At 35.4% G+C, this 27,573-nt stretch overlaps 2 protein-coding genes across 2 annotated transcripts in view; one reads left to right on the forward strand and one right to left on the reverse strand.

The window, feature by feature from the left end:
* Window positions 1–27,573, forward strand: part of LOC123675657 (lysine-specific histone demethylase 1A) — a 578,526-nt gene that overhangs the window by 55,193 nt on the left and 495,760 nt on the right. The window lies entirely within an intron of this gene.
* Window positions 14,251–17,384, reverse strand: LOC123675659. The gene is made up of 2 exons (XM_045611104.1): window positions 16,488–17,384; window positions 14,251–14,919 (listed from the first exon to the last, which is right to left on the reverse strand). The coding sequence occupies exons 1-2, from the start codon at window positions 17,262–17,264 to the stop codon at window positions 14,479–14,481; spliced, it is 1,218 nt and encodes a 405-aa protein (XP_045467060.1). The 5' UTR covers window positions 17,265–17,384; the 3' UTR covers window positions 14,251–14,478.

The following is a 27,573-nucleotide window of genomic DNA, read 5'->3' on the forward strand; positions in this document are numbered from 1 at the left end:
GAATTTATTCAAGATTAGCATTCTGGAATGCCCTTAGATATCTTGAATCATTCATGAGGTTTTTGAGCAGAATATGAATATTAGAGGAAATCCAATTATAATATAGGATTTTTCCTGTTTGTCTATAATGACCAACAGAGAATTACTCAAGTAATTTTAAGATTTACTTGAATATTTTTATTAACTATGCATTTGTTATTTGTAGGATAATTTCCAAGCGCTCGCAAACAAGCCGTTGATGTTTGAAATATAATTTCAACTTGATATTCAAATCATGATGAAATAATTACGTCTTAATTTGGATTTACATAAAACCTCCTGTGTGCAATTAGTTGATTTAGAATATCGCTTATTGCACTTTCAGGCCTAGCTCAAGTCAAACCAGAAATTCAACCGATGTTATCCCTTGAAGATGTTGAAATGGAGGGCGGTAAACACCATTTTTATGCATTTGGAGTGGTTTAACTGAAATTAAAAAGGAAATTGCCTATAACAGTGTAATTCTTTCTCTATCTTCGATTATTCAGCTTGGCATAAGGTTACACGAAACCCTGGTATAGAAATATGGTAATTCTTCTAATATAAATTTGTGCTATTTTGCCAAATTTGGCTCTTAGACAACGCCTTAACGATAGTGAGCATTTGGTGCCAAACCCGAATCTTATCCTAGTGCCAGTTCTCGTCGTGGTTTTAGAACCATCTGTGTATCATTCAATGATATTCTTTTTGAGAACAAATGGACGAAGTTATGAAGTTTTATGTCTTATGAGATCAATAAACGATTATTATTATTATTATATGTACAGCCGTCTTAACACACGAATATACATGACTCAAATGAGTTGCCGTGGTACAAAATCCTTCGTTTAGCCAAAATAAAATCTGATGACTATTGGATTTGAATATTTTTATGATTGAATCTTGAGATCCGGATCATGAGATACAGATTGGCTTCTATTCGGACTATCGCTCTGCGCTATCTACTATAATTACTTCACTTTGCCAACAAAAACTAAGTTTGCGATCGATATGGATGTTGACCATGAGTAGTGCGCCTCATTAGAATCTAGTGAAAGGGAGAAACTTCCATTATTTACTCTCCAGAAAAACAAAACAATGCGAAAACTAGATTTGACGAGATACGGTAATGACCGAACCTCGCCGTTAGCAGGTTTCCCTTATGCGTTTTTGCATGATGCCGTCGGACCTTAGAATATGGTAATTCCTCTAATATAAGGTTGTGCTCCTTTTCTGGCAAGTGTGACCCTAAGACAGAGGCTTAACGATTGTGAGCATTAGGTGTCAGTCCCGAATGCTGATGTGCCAGTCTCCGTCATGATTTTAAAACCATGTTTGTATGATTTAATGGTATTGGGAACAAATGGATAAAGTGAAATTTGACCATCAGTCTGAACAGACGAAGATACATGACTCCAATTAGTTGCCGCGCTAAGAAATAATTCGTTCAGACAAAATAAAATCTGATGACTATTGGATTCGAATATTTTATAATTTAATCTTGAGATCCGGATCATAAGGTATAGCTTGTCATCTATTAGGACTATCGCTCTGCGGATTATCGAGTCTAATGTAATTACTTCACTTTGCCAACAAAAACTAAGTTTGCGATCGATATGGATGTTGACCATGAGTAGTGCGCCTCATTAGAATCTAGTGAAAGGGAGAAACTTCCATTATTTACTCTCCAGGAAGACAAAACCATGCGAAAACTAGATTTGACGAGATACGGTAACGGCCGAACCTCGCCGTTAGCAGGTTTCCCTTATGCGTTTTTGCATGATGCCGTCGGACCTTAGAATATGGTAATTCCTCTAATATAAGGTTGTGCTCCTTTTCTGGCAAGTGTGACCCTAAGATAGAGACTTAACGATTGTGAGCATTTGGTGCCAGTCCCGAATACTGTAGTGCCAGTCCCCGTCGTGGTTTTAGGACCATCTGAGTATCATTTAATTGTATTCTTTTTGAGAACAAATGGACAAAGTATGGTATGTCTATCCGTCTAAACACACGAATATACATGACTCAAATGAGTTGCCGTGGTACAAAATCCTTCGTTAAGACAAAATAAAATGTGATGACTAATGGATTCGAATATTTTTATGATCGAATCTTGGGATTAAGATTATAAGGTACATCATTTAAGCTTGGTATCTATCCGGACTATCGCTATGCGGATTATCGAGTCTCTACTATAATTACTTCATTTTCCAACAAAAACTGAGTTTGCGATCGATATGGATGTTGACCATGAGTAGTGCGCCTCATTAGAATCTAGTGAAAGGGAGAAACTTCCATTATTTGCTCTCCAGGAAGACAAAACAATGCGAAAACTAGATTTGACGAGATACGGTAACGGCCGAACCTCGCCGTTAGCAGGTTTCCCTTATGCGTTTTTGCATGATGCCGTCGGACCTTAGAATATGGTAATTCCTCTAATATAAAATGTCATCCGAGATAGTTCTTGACAGGGAACGGGCGTAACGAGCCACAACAAATCGAGAGAGGCCCGCGAACGGGCCTTAGCCCCAGTCCATAATCAGACTACGCTCAAGGTGTACGCACAATGGCGACCGCAGTGTTTATGGGATAATAAGGACCAGTCACGTGGGTTATTCTCGCGCATATAAACAATTGTTCCTTGTTATTGCAATTTATTCCGATGCCGTTGAGCTAAAATGCCTAGTTTATATAAAATAATACGGCCCACGTTAACTAATAAATATGCCAGTTTTATTGTTACCATTGGTAAAAACTGTATTGGGGGCTGTTCAACTCTTTAGGCCGTTTGGATGGTGCAGTATGGCGTTGCTTAAACTATCGTTTTTACACTCACGTGCAAAAAAACGCAACGAATCGATATTCGCTAAAGTTTTAAGGTGTCATAATTTTTTATTTTCAGTTTAATTTTGGAAATTTTGTGTGTAAACTGTGAATAAAATTATCAATTTCAACTTGCATATTCACTCTTCGAAGAATGCTGGCTTATTAGTTATTATACAGGTTTCTTTAGAAGAGTTTAAATGCCCAAATTCATTTTTAAGAAACAAATAAACTACAATCTATAGTTTACCCAATTTTAAGAGATGTTATTTTTTGACAAGATTGATTTGCTGATTATGCCATATTGTCAGTACGATAGCTTAGTTCAAGAGCCTAGCAACAATATATTGTTCACTTATAAATATTGTTGCTACCTTTATTTGCGCAAACTTGAATTGAATTGAATTCAATTCAATAATCAAACTTCGAAACAAACAATTCTATTGTAACTCAATAGTGATTTACGTAACAAGTCCGGAAAATAGGTTTTTTTTGGACGAATAGACAAAATTCTGTGAGTCCAAAAAAACCATTTTCGGGCGTGTTGCGTACAATATTTTTTCGGCAACCATGTAAAATAACACTATCGCTGCTGCTTTCCATATTTTATTGCGATTACGATCAAAAAACATGCAAATTTTTGACAACTAATTTCATATGAACTGTCAGCCGTTATCTCGGTTGCTATGGATTCTATGATTCTTTTCCGGCCTAGTCCGGGAAGTACGTACTTTCCGGACTAGGCCGGGAAATGCTACTTTCTCAGAGAAAAAGCGTCCGGGAAGTGAGCACTTCCGGGACGGTTGCCGAAAAAAAACTTTAAGAAACGTAATCTCTGCATTTCATTGAGATTAATATTTTGTATTACCTCCTCAAGTTCTCCTTTCTGCTTGCATACATCGGTTCATAATACTCGTATCTATTAGGCTACTTGAGGAAAATTTAATTTCTTGAAGTAAATCGTTCATTTCTCCTTTGAAAATGAACTAGTCCTCTTAAAGCCATAAATCAAAAAACAAAAAGTAGAAAAGGAATAGTTCTCAACAAAAATTGTTAATTTGAAAAAGAAAAAAAAAACACGAAATTATTCCACAGATTTATTTATTAGTATAAACAGAGATACAAACCGGTGATGTTCACCCTACACAGAATCCACCATTTGAGAAGTGAAAGTGTGCTAAAATGAACAATCAAATGTTAAAAAAATTAACTCAATTGAAAAAACAAAAAATATATATATATATAGTGAAACAATACGAAAAAAACAGAAACTAAAATATAGTGAGACAATAAATATAAAGGAACAATGAGATATAGTGAAATAGCAATGAAAATGATCATCCAAATAAAAATCTCATTGACACAATTACATCCTCTTGAGCCTTTGCTTGATTGAATTTGGCTTAGATTAAAACAAATCTATATCTCTCAAATAGTTACAACATCGCATCATTCTAATAAACCTGTATAGTGACTAATAAGCCATCATTGAAAAAGAGTGAATATGAAAGTTGAAACTAATAATATCTAAAGTGTACAGAAAAAAAATTGAATTAAAAATAAAAAACTATGAGACATTAAATTTTGCAGAATATCAACTTGTTGCGTTTTTCTGCATGTGAATGTATCAGGTAGCTGAACAAATTAGTATGGTTTTCAAAATAATTCAGAAATCAATAAGAAAGAAGTAATTTTGTATAATTCAGCGAATTAACCGAATTAACATTATACAAAAGCTTTCGTTCACTAATTATTGTTGTAGAATTTACATTGTTCATTTCTCACAGAATTTTCAAGTCCAAATAATAGATTTTCCTCTTTCTTTCAAATCAAGTAAATCATCTTGTTCCTATACGTATATTTCAAGGTTATCAGATACGGGCTAGCCTTGATATCGAACAAAAAGTTTCCTTTTCGTGTTTAATGTATTTATAATTGAATCCCTCGCTCTGATTGTAACCGAGCTACAAGGTGTCCATTATAACGTTTCTGAATTCGATATTTCTAGCGACATTGCCAAGTTAGTAACAGATACTCTCGAAGGTAGGATATAATGAATGAACATCTTCTTCATGGGATGACAGTGTTTTTTTTGCGCCGTTGGATTATGATGAATGATTCGGCAATCTTAGGGGGCGTGCCATGTAAAACGTGAATAAACCATATGTTGTCCTCATGGCGAATAAATGAGTTGGTCTTATGAAAATCGACCAGAGGCAGGTGAAGGTGCGTGTGTTTGTTTATTGTTCCCACAGATCGAAAAGACAAATTACATTATTGGTATCTACCTGATAATTTTTGAATTTACGAATATCATGGTCTGTCACGAATCAAGATTGAAATGTTTTACGAAGGTTGATTCGGCATGCCAACAGATATTTTGGTAGCCACGATTTCTCATCTGTTCCTGGTTGATTTTTGGATGCAGATTTACCATTTTTCAATTGTATCAGGCCAATTGAAAAGTTCCCGGTCTATCATAGTAAAACACATTTTTTTTGGAAAAATTCGATTTTATTGTTCAACATAGTTGCCTTCGAGGGCGATACAGCGATTATAGCGATCTTCTAACTTTTCGATACAATTTTTTGTAACAGCTTCAAACACTGCTCAGATCCATTAATACGTAGTTGTTCTTGATTCGATTCTGAGCTCGCGAGGCACCCATTTTGCACACAGCTTTTCATGTACAAATATTCGTGAATGATGTACACGTTCAGATGATATCTTCACAATGTCTCCTATCTCGATCAACTTCACTTTACGGTCATTCAAAATTATTTTGTGAACTCTATTGATTTTTTCGTCGGTGACAGCCTCTTTTGGGAATCCACTGCGTTCGCCATCTTCGGTGCTCATTACACCACGTTTAAACTTAGCATACGAATCAATATTGGTTGATTTTCCTGGTGCAGACCTCGAAAACTCTTCGTCAAGACAAGATTTTGCTTCGACTGTATTTTTTTCTTTCAAAAAACAATATTATGTCAGCACACGAAATTATTATTTTTCTATCTTTTTTCAAATAACAAAAATAGCTACACTCACAACGCAATACCTCACAAAGTAATGGTCGGACTGCTGTCAAATTTTGACACGTATCGTTTGAAGGTTGGTACTAACTAAAAATCATATGGATTTAATACTAGCACCGCCATCTGTGCATCAGACCGGGGACTTTTCAATTGGCCTGAATTATTTGGTAGTGAAACAAACTCTTAACTACTCAATTAATAATTTATTGACTTCAGAAATTTCAGAAGGAGTTGAGTTATTTTCTCGCTTGGGTGCATTATTGCACCCAATTGCACATGATTCATTGTAACTTAGAAGGCGGTTTCTCAGTTGAAAATGAGTTTCAACGACAATAACTAATTGTACATTCAACACCTCGATAAACTAAAAGCACCGTTCTAAAAATTCGCACTTTTTATCTACATAATTATTTACCTTCTTACTACGACCCGCTCATTAACGAGTTCAGATTAATTACCAAAGAACTTGTCCGTACTATAGGAAGGCTAATAGATAATTACTCTGTAGTGGAATGTTTGTTTTATTTATGATTACGGGTTGTACGTATAACAAATCATAACCTCATGTTGCGCATGCAACAAGATTGGGTAATGGGAGTGGTTGCAATAGTCGGAAATGTCATATTTGTCATTCGGACCAGACCAGCAGCAGCTGGAATCTGCAGTATGGAATTATGCGCAGATGGAATTCGCAACAGTTCAAACATCGTGCTGCCTACAGAAATAAATTATTTTCGTTTTTCAAGTTTGCGCATTGATGGTTAATAATTTCTTTTGGGTATAGTCAGCGGAGACAAATTATACATTCGAAAGAGTAAAGGTTGACCAAATCAAGAAAAGAAAAGCTTTTAATAGCAAAAAGTTCCAATTGGGTCAAATCAGTCTTGAAATACAAATTCGTACCTGTTGCCTTCAAAAATATACAATAAACTTTTTCAAGCATGTTATAAATTTTGGGATTTTAGACCAATGGATTGAATTTTAATAGTCATCAAGCCACTTCATTGATGAAGAAATTTCAAGCATCGAATACACGATCTTCATCAGATTTATGTCAAGAAAAATCATTGATGAAATGGGGAATAATGAAAGTTCCATGAATATACCTATGGAGCGCTCTTTTATGTCACTGGAATCTATTTGGCCAATAAAAAGTTAGATGATTATCGGATTGGACATTTGAGACTGTAAGATTAATCTAGGAGATCACCCGAAGAAACCTGAAAAAGTGTATGAATATGAATATAGGTATAGAGTAGAAAAAGATTCCAATGAGATGAAAGAAGCCACGATGTTCATCCTTAATTTCAATAGAAAGTTAGGATGTTACAATCATTTCAAAATTTTGTTATGAATCTTGTCGGTCTGGCATAGTCACATTATACATAAACTGAAAGACAGTTCCACTGTTTACTCGAATAATCAGATCATTCATTTTAGCTAAGGATTGACGTCAGCGATAGAAAGAAAATTTCGTCAAAATAATCCATTTACTGCTTACGAAACAAATTTTGAGATTCTATTTCGAACATTTCATTGTATACATGAAGATCAATTATTCAAATTCTCATTGTGAAAAATAGAAGTATATCAGATGATTGAATTAAATCGACAACCAAAACCTATTCTCATCATGAATTAAATAAATATGCACATGCACAATCAGAATGGGCAAACAAAGCAAAAGGTTGACTACATGAACTTTGGAAATGCCTGGTTTTGTGTTATTTTTCAAGGAGCATAGAATTGACATCTCTGACGTCATGCCATTGCTGAAATAAATTAAATATTTTTCGTTTTTTTACAATTGACAGAAGAACGTCCCAGTCCAAGGACTCAGGATATACGACCTAAATGTTTTATGCTTAAAATTTTAATTCTCTATAAATATCCATTGCATAACAATAGAAATCTGATAGAAGAGCTTCATTTTGATGAAAAAATAAAATAAAATAACCCGTAATAAAACCGATAATGAAATATATAATAATGTACAAAACAAAATATCGGATCTAGGTTGAGAGTTACTTTTTATCCCCTTCATGGTAACGCCCAAATTATACGTTGAAGGTAACGCAAGCAACAGTACAATAGTTATTTATGCAATAAGTGCAAAAAGTGAATGTTTATTGCACTCGACGTGAAATTGTCCTACGAGGCCGTTAGGCCGAGTTGGACAACAATTTTTGCACGAGTTGCATACAACAATTTTTCCACGTTCATGCAAAAAGCAAAAAATGATTTATTGAGGTGCGGCACTAGGTCAAGGAAAATGAAAAGCGCAACTTGAATACTTCATTATTAATATCGATTTGCATTGAAACAGGAACTGATATGTTACGAACAATTTAAATCAAACTTTATTTTTACCCTCAATGTTGAAAGTGAATGAACAATTGGTGCAATTTTCAATATGAATATTTCGTAGTGAAGTACTTTTTAAATCCACTTCTTGATTTTTTACTGCTGTAAACGTACTAGTACTTGGTAACTGTACATCGTTATTTCCTTCAGGCTGAAATATTTGTTTTGCAACACTGAGTTTGTTTGCATGTGTAGTGGGTTTGAACGTTTATGTTTGTCATGATGACAGCACGTTGAAGTAGAATGACAGATGAGTGCAATAAAGAACTTATTTTTCCACTAATTATAGTTCAATAAAGTTTTGCTTTTTGCATGAATGTAGAAGAAATAAATAAATGATGAAATTGATAGAGAGCGACCATAAAAAAATAAAATATAAAATTAATATAAAATATTAAAAATGAAAAAATTTACAGGGTGTTTCATTCAAAATATCGTGGAGGACTACAATGCATCGAAGACGCCGCCGGAACTTTGCATCTTAGAAATCTTTCAAGGTCGATATTTAAAACCGTTAAGAATCTCAACGCATTAATAAAAAATTATATGTTCGATTTTCCATAATCGTCTAACTTGCTCTCATCTTTCAATCATATAAAGTCTTTCCTTATCTTGAAGTTGAAGGTATCTCATAGATAGATACCAGAGGGTGCGAGGCGGTATTCAATGAGATCGGATTTCAAAGCCCAAGAGGCTATCGTTCTCGTTATAAACGATTGCGCTATCCCCTCAATCAAATGTAATGCTGTATGATAATGAGACGATACCGCGCAATTAACAAGGCTATATTAATTATAAAGACAAACACAAGAGGGAGCTTGTAATAAGGTGCAATTACTGTGAAATAGTATTGCCAGGCTGGGTAATAGGAGTTTCCCTGCCCGATGCTGCTCTATAATTATTTTAGGTATACGGGATGAATAATTTAGTTAGCAAGCGCAGCATTTGCATCGACTCTGGCGCTGAGAACTGATAATTGTATCTGGCACATTCATTGGCGGGTTCGATTTCTGCCCAACTGCATGCGAAGTTTTTCAGCAATTTTTAACGTTCTCATTGTAGACGATTCTCGTCATGCCGATAGGCTGTTTGAAACCCAGAGATGCCTATTGTACTAAATATAGTGCACTGCTAACAAGTCTCAACTTGTACACGTTATGCCGTTTATGCGATTGAAAACGTTACTAATTTCTTCAGTAAAACGTAGCGTCATTTAGCGACAGCGTTTATCTTGATTTGTAGGCTAATGTCATTTATTTGAAGTTGGCGAATTCGTATGAAAGCTTTATAGTTGTTCTGCTTCACCAGGTATGGAAATTTTCGGACTATATATCTTCGTCTTTTTTAAGGTGCACAACATTTAGAACATTAGGAATATAGGTTATCTGTTAATGCAAATTCTTTGTAGAGGGTTTTCACTCAAAAAACTCTTCTATGTTAAAGCAAGATTTTTAAAAATACTAAAATAATGTGTGAAATAAAATGATGTTACCGGAATATGTTTCGACCTATATAATCTTACGAAGATGATAAGTTCTCTACGAATACTTTACCTGTATCTTAGTCACAAACATAATATCGATTTAACATTAGACGTCCATATCAGGCAAAAGCAGAACATTTTCAATATTTATCAATAAATTAAGGAAAATAGAATAGCAAAGCTAGACTGAGTCGATATAACTCTTCTCTAATCAACATATTGCATAATTTAAATCAAAATGACCAATTTTCCCAAGTAATGCCACTTCCCTATTTGCTCAAAACGAAATGTCAGGAGAATTTTCTGAGGATACATTTTATGGGTATGACTATAAGCCATTCATTCTTATGGAGTTCTTCTGAATGATTTGGTATATACCATACAAAACATCGGAGAGAGAGCTTTTCTGTCTTATGTCCTATATGAAGGTCAGCTCTCATTTTGTACTTTTCGCGGATTTTTTTCCCTTAATATATTGCTTGATTCACCCAAAGACCTCAATTGCATCAATGGAATGTTTGACATCAAATCTACAGCCATATTTGGTTAAACTGGATTTTCTGGGAAAGCTATTTGAAACTCTTATTCTGATTTTGTCATTTCTATTTGGTTTGATAATCGTTTTCAATAGTTGTTTTTTTGTCAATTACATACCTAGATATTTCACGGTTTACATTTTTGAGAATCTTAATGATTTTGAGTAATTTTTTCAAGAATACAATACACTCACTTTGGTCTTCAATGTAAAACGAAACTCAAAACAAAATGTTCTGGCGGGGTCTTCGAGGTATGAACCTCGAAAAACTAAAAATAAATAATTTTCACCTCACTTTTGATGAGCAACTAACGAACTAAACTACTAATAGACGGAACCTTCATTGTTTTCCAACTGAATGAATGCCATGAATTCCATCCCTTATAATATGACAGATAGCGGTCATCCGTTCCTTCGAAACCTTCAATATCATAAGATGTCTATTGGCAACATTTAAAAATTTTGAGGGTGTTGCCACACCGCAGGATGTCTCCTTCCAAATAGAAATTGATGGCATTTTCCGGAAAATTATACTTATACAGGTTGTTTCATTGGGAAACGGAAATACTTCACATGTGCATAGGTGGCACCAAGGCGGTTCTGGAGATACCCCATTTATTGGGTCTTACTCTCTTCGTAGCCGAGATACAGGGTGTTTTATGAATGTTGCCCGTTTCTTTCTGACGCCATATCAAATGAACCACCCGGTATATTTTCTTCATATTTGGCAAATATGTTCCTAATTGAGAGCCTAAACGTATCATGCAATAACCACCTTGAAAATTCAGGCCCAGGTTAACAAAAAATTATGAATCGTTTGAATCCTAGTAACAACACCCTGTACAGTGCATCCCATTTTGAGTGAGACAGCCAGGTTTCTCGCTTGTTATTTAAGATCGAGCCTTGCGGTTTTCACGTTTCTGTCCTACTTTTTCGTGAAACTCAAGTTGGTCTAATCAGATTTTGCATAACTGTTTCCGCTCAAGAGATACAGGGTGATTTTGGAAATTGATACTTTTCGGACCTCTCCTTTATCTCCGAAGTTATTAGAAATAATGCTGAGGTAAAAACTACGTCTGAATCAGAATTCTGCGTAGAATCCAGTGGCGTACTCAATATTTTTTTTCGGGGTATGGTTTTGAAGATTCAATCCCAAAATGGGATGCACTGTACATCGGAATTTTGAAAATCTGTTTTAATATTCGGAAACACCACTAAAAACTAAGCTGAGACCTATACTTCAAATTTTCGCGCAGTCAGTTTTACTGCACAAATTTTCAACCGAAAAGTGAAGTTTTTAAGAACTTGGATACCTGAATGTGGTTTGAAGTGACTTTTAACAATGAATTATCAATAATATTGAATCCATGATTATTTCAAGATTACTTTGTAATTCATTTTTACATTGGTTTTCCTTTTTATAGCTGTATACCATTTCAGTATTTCCGTTTCCCAATGAAACACCCTGTAGAAATATCCTGTGGGACTCTCCATATTATGTAGATTTCTCTAATGGCTGCTAATCTCGAAAAGGTTCGTAGATGAAATTACTAAATATCCATAAGGATGTTTGTTTCTAGTGGGAGGAGTGATATGAAAACTATGAGAGCTCAACTTTCCAATCAACAAGGGCTGCAGTATTTTTACTTCATTTTTGTATTAAGGAGGAATTGAGTATATTGAACTAAACACCAACATTCACTAACTATAAACATTTGGCACAATTAAGAAATGGAAATAAAATTATTAATTTTGATTGAAATGGATTTTCGTCAAGACCGAGTCAATCCAATATTTGGTCAAATTGTTAATTTTTTTTCCTCTGAAACATGCAGGTGAGAAACATATTGTAAAAATTTGCAAATTTTTTCTGTGGTGTGGGCCTGTTATTCGAACGAACCGAAATGGAAATGTTAATGGTTCCTCACAATTTCAACACGCTTCAGTTTTGGAATTATCATTTCAAAGTCACTGCAGGCTACGACAGAATTTACGATTGCTCACAAGCTGCAATATTTATCTGCAATTAGAGGTGTAAATTATTGAACCGCCCATAAAATATACACCTCAATTAATGAAATTGCTCAATAACATATTAATGCGTGCACTTATTACTGCTGATTGCTGAAGTTCGCAAATTGGTTGGAGCGATTTGAATGTCAATTTGGCGTAAGTGGCGTGACATGGATGAGCATCGAACTGGCTGAGAAGTGGTCACGGAGCGATTGATTTACCGTTATCAATTTTTTTTCAACTCTTTAAACTTCAGCCCAAATCGATTTTTCCTCTTTAGTCTTCAGGTAATTTATAAAGTCGTAATATGTTCATGGGAAACTTTTGAAATTTGGAAAGGGTATTAGTAATGAAATCTATCACATAATAGGCCAATTGAAAAGTCCCAGGTCTACCATAGTAAAACACATTTTTTTTTGGAAAAATTAGATTTTATTTTTAACCTAGTTGCCTTCGAGGGCGATACAGGGATTATAGCGATCTTCCAACTTTTCGATACCATTTTTGTAGTACGATTTGTCTTTCGCCTCAAAATAGGCCTCAGTTTCGGCGACGAATTCTTCATTGGCGCTAAATTTCTTTCCAGGGAGCATTCTTTTGAGGTCTTAGAACAGGAAAAAGTCGCTAGGGGCCAGATCTGGCGAATACTGTGGATGCAGAACCAATTCGAAGCCCATCATGCAATTTTGCCACTGTTTTCATTGATTTGTGACACAGCGCATTGTCTTGATGAAACAGCACCTTTTTTTCTTCAAATGGGGCCGTTTTTTAATGATTTCATCCTTTAAATGATGCAGACCCCGGAAACTCTTCTTCAAGCCAAGATTTTGCTTCAACTGTATTTTTCCCTTCAAAAAGCAATATTTTATCAGTATACGGAATTAATTTTTTCCATCTTTTTTCAAATAAGAAAAATAGCTACACTCACAATAAAATATCTGTCAAACTAATGGTCGGAGTCTCAGAGGTCGGAGTGCTGTCAAATTTTGACACGTATCGTTTTAAGGTTGTTAGTAAATGAAAATCATATGGATTTAATACTGGTACCGTCATCTGTGCATCAGTCAGGGGACTTTTCAATTGGCCTAATGAAAATATTTGTTGCAGTCAGTTTGATTAGGAAAATTCGTGCGAAAAAACATAAAAATTTATTAGAACCCAGTAGGACTCTGAAATTCAACAAAAAAAGCGAATGCGTCATTTTTTTTAAATGCTTGAACTCTGTTCTTAATATCTGAAACTACAAATTACTGTAGTCTGTAGTGTGTACTGTAGTAGTTACAGGAACTTGTATTTTCTTATAATGAAAGCTTTATTGTCGGAACGTTCGCCAAACGTTAATTCGAAGATCCTGTGGATAAAAGTGTGATAACTTATTCTTTAAAGGATGGTACCACAAACAATTCGAATTATTGAAAATTATCGGATGTCCCAAATTCGTTGTCTAGTGAGTTAATCTCAGAATCCGTTTGAGCTAAAAAAAAAAGAATGGCATATTTTTGGGCTCGATTTTTGAGACAACCTTCATGGAGAGCATTAAAATTTCTCCGTTATTTATTTCATGACTTTACCCCAAAAAATACAGACACAACAGATCTAGTGAGCGATGTGGCCATTTCGGCTTTTTCGTCCATATGGGGTTCTTCAACCTGTGAATACGAAACGAGGCCTTTTTGACCTAAAGTTTTCAGGAAAATTTGGTTTATTTTTCGATTCTAAATCCATGTTTAACGTATGGCGGTTTACTTTTGGGACAATTTCATAAATTTGAAACTTATTCTCTTGAAGAAGAAATATAAACAACTGTAAATTGAAAATAAAGGTTTATTCGCATTGTTGTTCTTGCGATCACTGTTTTGATGTATTGAACAGAAATCCTAGCGTAGTTTCTTCAGGCTATCAATTGCTCTCCTGCATATTTGATATTTTCATCAATTAATTATGCCCACTTTAAGGGATAGAGGGAAATTAATCAAGAATTTTATTTAGTACTTTCTATTATTTATTATTTCTTATACATTTACAATAACTGAGAATATTATGAGAATTTATCATTCGAAGTCCATAAAAAAGGTTGTTTTAGAAGACCTTTTTTTTAAGAAAAAGGTCGCGATTTGCCTTGAAATGATGACCTTAACTGAAACCTGCTTCTTCGAACCGAAGAAGTATTCTTCATTCAACTCTACTACTTCACGAATATTTCTCGATTATAAAAAGTTTTCGCCGAAATGTGTCAGAACGTCCAACATTCTTCTGTTGTAAACTTCCTCATTTCTCATCGGACGATTGAAAATCTCTGCAAAGTTATCTCCACATTCCGTGATCTCAGTCAGATCTGGAGCCTCATCAGATTCCAATAACTCCATTCTCACTATCATCGTTGATAGGATCAACCCAAAATTAGCATATTTCTTCCAGTGTTCTTTCAACTGTCCGTAGGAAAAAATATCGTCGACGTTGCATCCTAAAGAATCTAGACTTTCGGATAAAGATGAGTGGTATTTTCTAAGGAGCAGATCGAAATCATCTAAAACAGTTTTATCGCAAGCCGTGTAGATGAAATAGCTCAGATCTCTGACTGGTGAATCGAACGATGATAACTGGAAGTCAACAAAATACATTTGCGATGGTGTTGAAGGCTTTTCTTCCTGAAAATGATAATGTTTGTTTGAGAACTTTTTACAAGTAAAAACTACATCATCAATAAAAATGCTACTAATACACGCTTGAATAACGCATTGAAATTGTTGAAATTCATTACAAAGGTTGTCGTGAAGCACCTTCTCAGCCGGAAATAGTAAAACTGATGGAAAAATTTGAGGAAAGGTAAGTGATGTGAAGAATCAAAGCCGTGTTTATCGCTCAAAAACAATTAAGATTTAATCCGACTTTACCCATTCGAAAATGAGGTTTATGCAACTGATTGCGCTATTGAGTTGTGATTCATGATTTTTTATGTCCCGAATTTGGATATATTGATTGATACGTTTATATTCAACAAGACGATGCTACGTGTCACATAGCCATCGCAATTTCGCAAATAAAGTCTCCTGGCTGTGTTATTTCTCGTATAGGTCACAATTGGCCATCGAGATCTTCTGATTTAACACCTTAAGACTTTTTTCTTCGGCGCCATCTATATCAATGTTCCGCAATGTTCCGGTTCAATACTCAAAGATGGAATTCGAGAAGTTATCGAGGACTTACAGCCGCAAATGTGCGAATAAGAAGGTCATAGAAAATTTCATAAAATGGATATGGGTTGCAACCGTAACCTTGACGGCCACAATTTCTCTGGTCAAACGTAATGGTTGAAATATTTAACTTTTTGAACATTTGAGAACGTACCCAGTGATGGTTTTTTCGAACATATTTATTGCGATTTTGTATTATATCTGAAAGAAACTTTTGGAGAAGTTCAGGAAATATTTTTAAATTTTTGAATTGTTTTGAAATGTTTAGAACGCAAAAATCGAATAAATAAATTCGTTTTTCTTCCTTACGTTTTCTATAAGCAGCTTTCCTTAAAAAATTACAACAACTATTTCCAATGATATTCAATAAAAAACTTTGTCCCGTATCTTATCCTTGACCGAGAAATTGATCTGAGCATGTTGATGGCTGTAATTGAAGGAAAACATATGATTTCTTAAATGAATGCATACTTGAATACATAGTGATTTCTCGAAAACCGATAATATAAACTCATAAAAATCTTCGGAAATTCATAGAAAAAAGAAAGTATTACCAAAGGCCGTTTTGACAATCGGTGACAAGTTGTGAAACAAATAATATGTTACGTCAGTTTCACAAATGAAATGTTGGCTGCTGATCCTAGATCTGGATGGATTACAATTATAGGACCACTAATGTTGCTATATGTACTCGAAAAAAACGTAAAAACTATAAAATGAAAATAAAATTCGATGACTTGAACATTCAGACAGTAATAGAGTGAAAATTTAGTTTGAAATTTTCACTGGAAAGAACAAGCAATCCGTTCAAAAATTAAAATGTCATTATGGTAGTTGATTGGGACTAAATTCGTGATTATTATAAACAATTCGTATTCTCCAAACCAATTGTGTCATCGAAACTAATGCTGAATTTCTGGTGAGACAACGTTTGTAAAGTTAATATGAAGTTTTGTTCATTGAATAAAATTTGAAGTTCTTTTTATTTTACCCTTATAACGAATCAAATCAAGTGAACATACCTCATATCCTAGCAAGAAGTTATTTATCCAGGAATCGCCATGAGTTATCACAAGCTTATCCTCCATCAAAGTCTCGCCTAAAATAATTTGATCCAGCTTCTCTTCTACGGTTTTGAATTTCCGCACCAAATCTTTTTTGTTGTTCTCTTCTAAACTCCGTAGAGCAATTTTAAAACTTTTTCCGAACAACGCATTTCCATCCATGGATTTCATGAATTCTTCCCAAACTCCGTTCAAAGGTCGCGCCAATTTCTCAAATTTAGCAGATTCCAACATCTTCATGGCCATGGTGGTACCATGGTATTTACCCAGATATTTCACGATGAAAAGAGCATGGTTCATATCCATCGGTTGTCTCCTGTCCCAATGCCTAAATCCTTTGGTTTGCAGATTCTCCATAATCAACGTTTCACGACCTCGCTCGTTGCATATCCAATAAATTTTCGGCACGAAATCGACCTTTATTGCGCTATTAGTGTCTCTTAAGAATTTCTCGATCTCGGGAATCACCTCACCGTACATCATGGATTCCCTCATGTAGGCACTTTCGACGGGCGTCTTCTCCCTCAACGTTTCGGACCTTTTGGCCGTCTTCATCACCAAATCGTACCTCTTTCCATTCTCCGTTGTAACGGCAAAGAACGTCACATCACCGAGATAGTTTTCGCCCCTTCCAGATTGACCATCAATTTGGACATCATAGTTAACAACTCCTTCTTCTCTCATGATTTCCCGAACGAAGGAATTCAGATCTGCGATTGTTGTTGCGGTTGACATTGCAATGGATCTACCGTTGGTGTTTTAGGGAGATGGTGTTTTATTCGTTTAGTCTAGTCTAGCGGTTATCTCTTGCTGGAGATGAATTCAGGTTGCGTGTTGTTTAGAATAACACATTCTCGAAATGAGCAGTTCTATCATTCATAATGAAAGACAATTAATCCTAGACCTTGCTGAAGTAATGACAGGAAAACTTTTCTCGTGAAATAAGAGATTATTTCAATTGCAATAGTTTTTTTTAATTGTCGATGATTACTGAGATTGAACCGTATCATTTGAATTGTTATGGCCACGTGTGCAATTTACTATCTTTATGTTTCCTCAATTCATTCCTCAATTTTCGATTTCGGTATCTCATTATCATGTAATATCATGGTGCAAGATATTTATTCATGATCAATGTTTTGGAACATTTTACTTTTTCTGTTTTCGTTATTTCCAAATTTCATTATTTATATTCGTGGTCGAATTCAATCCTGTCTGTCCCCTTGCCCATTAGATCAATAACTTGTGGACGAAAATTCTAAAAATTTTACTGCATTTTTTGTTCATCAGAAAGATGAGATTTCGTAGTACAGAAACTTTTGCGACAGTATTGTTATTATTTGACTCAGTTGGAGCGTGCGTCAAATATGAAATCTAGCAAATAGAAAATACCATATATTTTACAGTTTTTCTTCGATATAGGCGAAAATGAAGGTCAGGCGGCTGACAATGTAGAATAGTGATTATGATGCTCCAACAGCCAATCACTCGCAATTTTGGTTTCGTCGATTCCGTTCCGGTTACTTCGATGTTGGAGATGTACCACGCACTGAAAGGCCAATTGTCGAAAATGTTAATAAAATCATGGACATTGTCGAATCCGACCGTCATGTAAACACTTTTACGATTGCCCAAGAGCTAAAGATTGCACAAAAAACGTTTGGAACCATTTGCATAATGCTGGTCCAAAGAAGATGCTCAAGGTATGGGTACCACACGAGTTAAAGCAAAAAAACTTCATGAACGAAATTACCATCTACGAATTGCTGCTGAATCGCAACAAAATCGACACATTTTTGAGGCGATTGGTGACTAGTTATGAAGAGGGGCTCACTCACGGCAACGTCAAGCGAAAACGGTCGTGGTCGAAAGGCGGTGAGCCGGCGGAAACGGTGGCCGAGCTAGGATTGACGGTCAGGAAGATTCTGCTATGTGTTTGGTGGGATTGGAAGGAAACTATCTACTATGAGGTGCTCTCCCACGGCACAATTGTAAACTCGGAACTGTGCCGTCTCAAGAAAGCAATCGGAGGATTTGTAACTTCCATCAAGACAATGCCCTGCCACACACATCGATAGTGACTCGCCAGAAGATACGGGAGCTTGGTTGGGAGGTTCTTATGCATCCACTTTATAGTCCGGACCTTGCACCAAGTGATAACCATATGTTTTTTTCCATGGTGAACAATTTTGCTGGTGAAAAATTCGCTTCAACAGACGCTTGTAAAAATCGACTATTTAAATTTGTTTCTCTAATTCTGTGGTTATTCCGTTCATTCTTCCACATCTTGTAGAACAAAATCGTGCGAGAATATATCAGAAACGCACAGTTTTCATGGTTATATTTTATTATTCTATGTTGGTACTCCGAACTTTCCGCCACGGCTTTATCTGTCAATTCATCAATTTGCCTTAAAGAAATCAGTTCTGCCAACCAAAATTTTTCAATGCAAAAATCACTAAAATATATTTATGGAAATATTTCATTAATTTCAATGAAAATGCAATGAATTAGAGAAAATAATGTATAATACTCGTACAGAAGGCTCATTCTACCACTCGTTCATTCCAAAACTCGCCACTTCGTGGCTCGTTTTTGAATTTTGAACTCGTGGAAGAATATCAATGCCTTCTGCACTTGTATTATAAATAACTATTCCAATAGGGACGGGTGCTTCTATGATTGAGGCATAATGATATTACCTCAAAGTGTCAACAAATTATCGAACAAAATGGCGCATATTTGACATAAATCGGATTATTCATACTATGGTGATTGAAGACTTGTTTTTCATGTGAAAATATTGGATTTCTTATCACTACACCTTGTATATTGAAGGATAATTTTTTAACATAATAAATAAAATGAGTTATAGTTCAATATTTAATTAACATTTGACTTGTAACGGAAAAAGCTGAGGTCACATCTTACCACAGCTCCTTCTTCACATTTTGCCAAGCAAATGTGGTAGCAGTGTTTTGTATCTAGCGCTTAGATAAGGTAAAGTAGTTTCGTTAATATAGGGCTTCTATTATCTCCTTTGTCCATCTCGACCAGTGGGTATCATTTCATCTAGAGTGTCGAAAAATTAAAAATCAAACAGGCGACTCTAACGACTCCCATATCAGTCAATCTAATTCGAAGCCTGGTGGTGTATCATTACCTCTTAGTATTCATACTTAATGAGATGTTACAGAATTCTGATCGTTAGGAACATGCAGTCTGCAAAATTATGTTGAATGCGATTTCTGAGAAGACCAATCGATTATTCATTTATTTTTGTTTCTATCCTTTGTTTATTATAGCTGTCGGTTGAACCGTTTCCAGCAATTTCGTCTCGTTCTCAAACTTGTCATTTTCGTACGTTGTTTGTATAACTCTTAATGCGTTTTTAAACTCTCCAAATTATTTCATTCCGCCACGGAATGATTATATTTTGGGTCCTCAGTTCAGATCGGATCGAGATCATTAAGGAAATCGTTTGTGCGAACGAAAACACATCATGCAAATGGTTTTTCGTGTGTCACAGGCCGTTGGGTAGAAAGGTGTCTATCCCCTGCATTTATTGGTTCTACATTGTCATATCATTTCCGGTACTATCTCTTTTATTTTGTTTCATTTCTATTCTCATTCCAATGGCCATTTATTTTCGGTTCTTCAACGGTAACATCCTGCTTTTTAGTTTATCAACCGAGCCAAATTCTCTCAGATTCACATGAACTCGAGTAGGTATACTGCAATGATTTTGCACGACATTGGATTGTCGTGTATCAATGTTCTGTCACTGGGCGTAAGGTTTTAGATTCACGTTGACATAAGTTCAAACCGTATTGTTTTGATTTTTGTAGTTTTCACTAATTTCTTTGTAGGACTCAACGTTTGACAGTTACCTAGTTTGAGGCCGGCTGAACGGATATTCTTGTATTTGGGGACAATGAGTCGAACCTTTGAGTTTGAGACCATTATCTACTCAAAATTCGAAAATTACAAGAATCCTGACAAAATGACTCCTCAAAATAAGTTTTATAGTTTCCATGTGAAAATGATAGTTTTCATCTGATTGAGCACTCTAACATTTTGGTTTTTCAAATTCTTATCACCACAACTGCAATCCGCAATATCAAAGTTGTATCCATTATCTTTATTCGTGATTTGTGCCGGTTTGGACAATGATGTTACCATTGTCAGAAATTTCGGATTAATGTTACTATCATTCAGTTCTTGAAAATGACGACATTGTTATAGAAACAACGGCGTTAAACATACCAACAGACTCTTTAAACTAGAGACTTTGAGCTAGTTATTGAGATTGCGCAATATGTACCATACATCCGGAAGAGCAATTGAACAACTCTACGTAATTTGGATAATCACATTAATTTTTATCAAAATCGAACACGAGATGATACACTGGCTAGCAGAAAAACGGGTCACTTGATCATTACTGTTCAAATACATTTCTTGCTTGAAATTTTTAGGAGAATCATGAAATTTCTGGAATGGTAGGAAAAAGAGAATTGCATGAGGAAAAATGGAGCTTTTATTCGACCAAAAACTTGAAGACGTTAAAGAATTATCTTAACTGAAAATTTCAATATCAGTATGACTTATGACTTCCCGTAGTTCTGAGTACATAAAAATTCCCTGCTCAACTTGAAATGGTATGAAAGGTGCAACATGGTACATAAGAATTTCCTGTATTTCTCTTACTATTGTTAAAGATCCATTGACAAAAGCAACATCCTAAAGACACACTTCTCTAGACCATAATAGATCTGGAGTCATCAGAAAAAAGTATTTGGGCTTACTGAGCTAAGAACAAGTTTATGTGATTGCTTGCAAATTGAAGATGAACAATTCGATGCTCTCTGAGAAATTCACTTACGTTCATCTGAAGTACCTCCATCAGTAGATTTCGAACTTCAACAGCTGTAAGATGGCGATTTCGAAAACTTGTGGAAACCATGAATCTGTCATCCCTCAACGATGTGCACCATCTTCTGGTCAGTCTGCCTTCCTCCTGAGGCCTTGTCAATATTCTTTGGACTGTTGATCAGAGAGTGGAAAACAAACTTTTCAATGACCAATGTTTAATGCAATGAATTTTTTGGAGATGGGTTCTTTTTTTATCAAGTTTTTTAGTCCATACGTCTAAATTTTGCGCATATTTAGATGCTTTTCTGACGAAAGATAGATGATACAGAATACCCCGAAAATTGTATTGGAATTGTAGAAGTTTTGACTAGACGGATGTAGGAAAAACAAGATAAGCAGAGGAAATAGGTCAAAATGTTCTGCAATGCAGTTTGCTAGTAGAAATTTTGAATAGTGATTACAAAGTTTCCTTCTTCTAGCCTAGGTAGAGCTTCAAGCTTATATTTGTACTGGCCGTTATGTACTCCACTAGGCGTTCTAGATCGCGCCAGGAGTAACAGGCCAATTGAAAAGTTCCCGGTCTACCATTGTAAAACACATTTTTTGGCAAAGTTCTATTTTATTATTCAACATAGTTGCCTTCGAAGGAGATACAGCGATCTTCCAACTTTTCGATACCATTTTTGTAGTACAATTTGTCTTTCGCTTCAAAGTAGGTCTCAGTTTCGGCGATTACTCCTTCATTTGCGTTAAATTTCTTTCCAGGAGGTCTCAGAAGAGAAAAAGTCGCTAGGGGCCAGATCTGGCGAATACGGTGTATGCAGAAGCAATTCGAAGCCCAATTCATGCAATTTTGTCATTGTTTTCATTGATTTGTGACACAGCGCATTGTCTTGATGAACAAGCCCTTTTTTCTTCAAATGGAGCCGTTTTTTAACGATTTCATCCTTCAAACGATCCAACAACGCTATGTAATAATCGCTATTGAAAATCTGACCCTTTTCGAGGTTATAAATGAATATTATACCATGCGCATCCCCGAATATTGATGCCATAACCTTGCCAGCTGACTGTTGTGCTTTTCCTCGCTTTGGATTCGGTTCATCGTGCGCAGTCCACTCAGCTGACTGTCGATTGCACTCCAGAGTGAAATGTTTGAGCTATGTTTCATCCATTGTCACATATCGACTCAAAAATTCTGGTTTATTGCACTTAAACAGCTTCAAACACTGTTCAGAATCATTAACACGTTGTTGCTTTTGATCGATTAAGAGCTCGCGCGGCACTCATTTTGCACACAGCTTTGTAATGTACAAATATTCGTGAATGATATGATGTACAAGTTCAGATGATATTTTCACAATGTCTGCTATCTCGATCAACATCACTTTACGGTCATTCAAAATTATTTTTTGATATTTTCGTCGGTGTCAGCTTCTTTTGGGCGTCCACTGCGTTAGCCGTCTTCGTTGCTCATTTCACCACGTTCAAACTTAGCATACCAATCAATGATTGTTGATTTGCCTGATGCAGACGCCGGAAACTCTTCATCAAGCTGAGATTTGGCTTCAATTTTTTTTTCCCTTCAAAAAGCAATATTTTATCAGCACATGAAATCTCTTTTCAAAAATCAAAAGTAGCTACACTCACAACGCAATATCTCACAAAGTAATGGTAGGACTGCTGTCAAATTTTGACACGTATCGTTTGAAGGTTGGTACCATAGACCTATAATAACATGGACTAACCCTCACGTGGCTTCTACTCACTGCGCTCTGCGGACTATCGAAGAGAGAGAGGTGTTGTGATGGAAGGAAGTAGAAAGGCAGAAAACGCGAATTTACTGAGGGAATAGCGCGTTTTTAATTTTTTTTTTGGAGAAATATTGAGTTTTTCGCATTAGTTGATTATTAAAATAGCTAAATGGCTTGGGAATAAAGCGTTTTTAATTTTTTCAATGAGAAATATTGAGTTATTCGGATGGAATTAGAATTGAAAGAGCTTGATATGGCTATTGGAATAGCGCGTTTTTAATTTTTTCTTGGAGAAATATTGAATTTTTCGCATGAGTTGATTATTGAAATAGGTAAATGAAACACATTTAAGAATTGTATGGTACAAATTTTCATGTTATCTAAAATTTCTTTCAGAAAAAGGTGAATTTCATTGAGTGCTACCTGAAAGAAAATATTTTTTAATTTCTATTCCAGAGTTTTTAGATAGTTAGATAGTTTTTAGATAGTATATCAATAATATTATAGACAATTAAATTTATATTCGATATAATATAGCTACAAGTGTAACTGAGCTTTAGGAAATTCAAAATTTGTGATAAGTAAAAACACAACAGAAAATTTATGAAATTTTTAAAATTTTATATATTTTATCTTCTGAAAAAATAGCCCAAATATTTTTAGAAATAGAATGAGGAAATTAAATAGTGAGTGTTATTGGGAATGAAAGTGCCATATTTTTCCTATCAAAAGACAAATTCAGCCTCATGTTCCAAAAGTATACATGTTTTAAACCGTTAGAGTAGAGACTCTAACGGTTTAAAAAAGTACTGCAAATTTTATACATGGGTTTATTATATTACCTTTTATCATCAAATATGCAAGCACATATGGAAAAAAAAATATAATAAATATCAATATAAAAAAAATTGTGATTAACATTCGACGAAGAGATTCGAATCAGGGCTTCGAAACTGGAATAACATGGTCAAAAATTCATAACTCCGTATCTATGAAGGGCAGGAATTTGCTGTATAGTATTCATTTTTATTATAGTAACACATGTTCTCAATATCAAAATTGTATGGCTCCTTCATTCAAAACTTTGGTTCCATATAGAGATTGACATAATAGTCCTCTGTTTTGAAGTGATTACTACATATTACGGTTGTGGCAGGTTTTCTGTCTCTACTCCATATTTCCATCACCCATTCAATTTAATTTCTCGGAAACCTGTGAAAATGTTCAATAAAATAAACGATAAATCCCTTCTTGTTTTCCTACCTATGAAATGTCACGTCCAACCCTTTTTTGGATATAACAACACAATTATAAGCTACACACGAAGCAGAGATACTTAAAATTGTTCATAAGTACTAAAATAAGCACCAGAACACCATCAAACACTCAGTAAATTGTTTAAAAATTAGTAATCACCACAAGAAAACACATACAATCAATTCAGAAACCCAATGTTATGCCTTTAAACTTTCATCCTTGTCACAATACACCGATATCAATGGTCTCCCTCTAACGCTCGGTCCATGTTATTATAGGTCTATGGTCGGTACTAACTAAAAATCATATAGGTTTAATACTAGCACCGCCATCTGTGCATCAGACCGGGGACTTTTCAATTGGCCTGATATACGGGTATCTTGTAAGAGGAAGAAGCTCCGTATTTTCCGTTATGGAGTATCGTCGCAAGAATTCGTGTTAACAATATTAGTTTTTTCGCGGCGAAAAGTGCCAAGTCAGAGCGGTCGGGCAGGTACACGGATTGGGCGGCCCGTTGAGATATTTACAAACGTTCGATTGCTATAATCAGAAACGCGCTTGTTTATTTGGGAAGAGGTGATTAATGATCAGCAATCGTCCCGCGGTTGATTTACAGACTTTTCCACCCACACCAGCGGCGCCGATGTCATTACGAACGGACCGGGATAAGGAATATGTGTTGTTTTCACGGCGTCAAACAATGGCTTCGATAGAGATGTTGCCTTTTTTTTGATATTGCTTTTAATTTGTAGAAAATCCCTATATAAACACGAAAAAAAATATTTTCATGGAAAAATATAGAAAGTACCAATAAAAAATGTTCTCAAAATTCCCGCTGAAACGCTCCATTCTGTCACGCTATTATGGTGACGTCACTGCAGAAAAGAGTCACCACTAGACAAACTAACTAGTTTATCTATGGTCACCACGTGCTAACGGTCTGTCAAACTGAACTAATAGCAGCTGATATTGACAGTCAAGTCGGTTTGATTATATCATCTGATGTTCTAAACCATAGATAAACTAGTTCTAGATAAGATTAGTTTGTCTATGTTATAAACGTTTCAGTGCTATGACGTCAAATTGCCCTGATTGGCATTCGCAGTCACGTGCCAGTCGATAAGAACTAACACAATTTAAATCAATGTTTACTACAACTGCTATGAAAACTAGCGTATTCTTCATAGCTTACTTAATTTCAAAACTATGTATTGCTCATACTGTGGGAAATATTATTTCTTTGATTCTGTGGTTATTCCGTTCATTCTTCCACATCTTGTAGAACAAAATCGTGCGAGAATATTTCAGAAACGCACAGTTTTCATGGTTATATTTTATTATTACATGTTGGTACTCCGAACTTTCCGCCACGGCTTTATCTGTCAATTCATCAATTTGCCTTAAAGAAATCAGTTCTGCCAATCAACATTTTTCAATGCAAAAATCACTAAATGATATTTATACAAATATTTCATTAATTTCAATAAAAATGTAATGAATTAGAGAAAATAATGTATAATACTCGTACAGAAGGCTCATTCTACTACTCGTTCATTCAAAAACTCGCCACTTCGTGGCTCGTTTTTGAATTTTGAACTCGTGAAAGAATATCATTGCCTTCTGCACTTGTATTATAAATAACTATTCTCACGGCACCTTGCCCACACCTCGCTTGTTAGACCAATGAAATTGGGCTTTTGAGTCGTTTCTATAGAAACGCAATAAATTAGCACATACTTTCAACGAAGGCCATTTTGATTTGAATCAAGTCCATTACTTGAATTGTTGAAATTTGTGCAGTTGTGGGAAAAGTATAGTGTGCAACATGTGGAGAATAGTATATTGTGCAACAAGTGGGGAAAGTCCAACTTTTCTCGCGAGTGTGGAAGCACACGAAAAGGACTTTCGTGCAAACACACGAAAAGGACTTTCTCCACATGTTGCACACTATACTTTTCCTATAACTGCACAAATTTCAATAATTCAAGTAATGGACTTGATTCAAATCAAAATGGCCTTCGTTGACAGTATGTGCTAATTTATTGCGTTTCCATAGAAACGACTCAAAAGCCCAATGTCATTGGTCTACCAAGCGAGGTGTGGGCAAAGTGCCGTGGGGAATAATATTTCCCACAGTATGAGCAATACATAGTTTTGCAATTGAGTAAGTTATGCAGGATACGCTATACAGTTGTAGGAAAAGTCCTTTTCTAGCTTCGTGTGTTTTCGCCTTTCAGGCTCGTGCCACAAACTTCCACACCAGCGAGAAAAGTTGGACTTTCCCCAGTTGTTGCACAATATACTATTATTATAAACTGAATTAGAGAAATTAGATGATGAGAATGCTATTTTATTATTTTAAAAACGGCCTTTAATGTGGAAATCCCAAATACTTTTGATTTTATTATATGACGCAACATCCCTATTGAAAATATGATAGTTTTCACAATTTTTTCAGGAATTCTTCGAACGGATCGCTCTATCATTTCTTCGAAATGAAGACATCTTCAAAAATCTTGAAAAAGGGTTTTAAGAGGTTCAGGCATACTAGAGCGACCCAATTTCGACCTGGAAGTTGTGCCTTTTCAAGACGGATCAATAATGTGCTGAAGGGGGGTATAATATTCAGTCGCCAGTTGAACGAACAATTACTGGTGAGATCTACGTAGAAAATATAATTGAATCAATCATTGTTCTTCTGCGCATTTGGGAATAATTTCATTTATCAGGATGATAACGACCCACCACACCGCACACGGAGGGTCCAAAACATTCTTCAAGAGATCAATATCCAGAGAATGAACTGGCCAGCAAACTCACCATATTTGAATCCAATTGAGCACATATGCGATTCCTTAGGGAGAGCAGTGATTTTGGCCCCTCAGGGTAGAACGATATGCCTGAAAATTCCATTAAAGATTTGATTAGTGGGATGGCTAGGCGTATTGGGCAGTTGATTGAAAGAAGAGGTGGTAATACGGAATCTTGAATTTAGATTCAGTTCTGGAGTAACTATAATTAATCAAAAATAAACAAACGGTAAATTTAGATTCTTCCTATTTTGTCTCATACTGCATGAACCAAAGAGTAACAAACAAAGATTTTCTATCAAATATATTGCAGTTGGAAGAGTGAGAAATATTCATCTCAACCTGGGG

This window comes from Harmonia axyridis, chromosome 3, assembly GCF_914767665.1.
Source record: "Harmonia axyridis chromosome 3, icHarAxyr1.1, whole genome shotgun sequence".
Classification (NCBI taxonomy): Eukaryota; Metazoa; Arthropoda; class Insecta; order Coleoptera; family Coccinellidae; genus Harmonia; species Harmonia axyridis.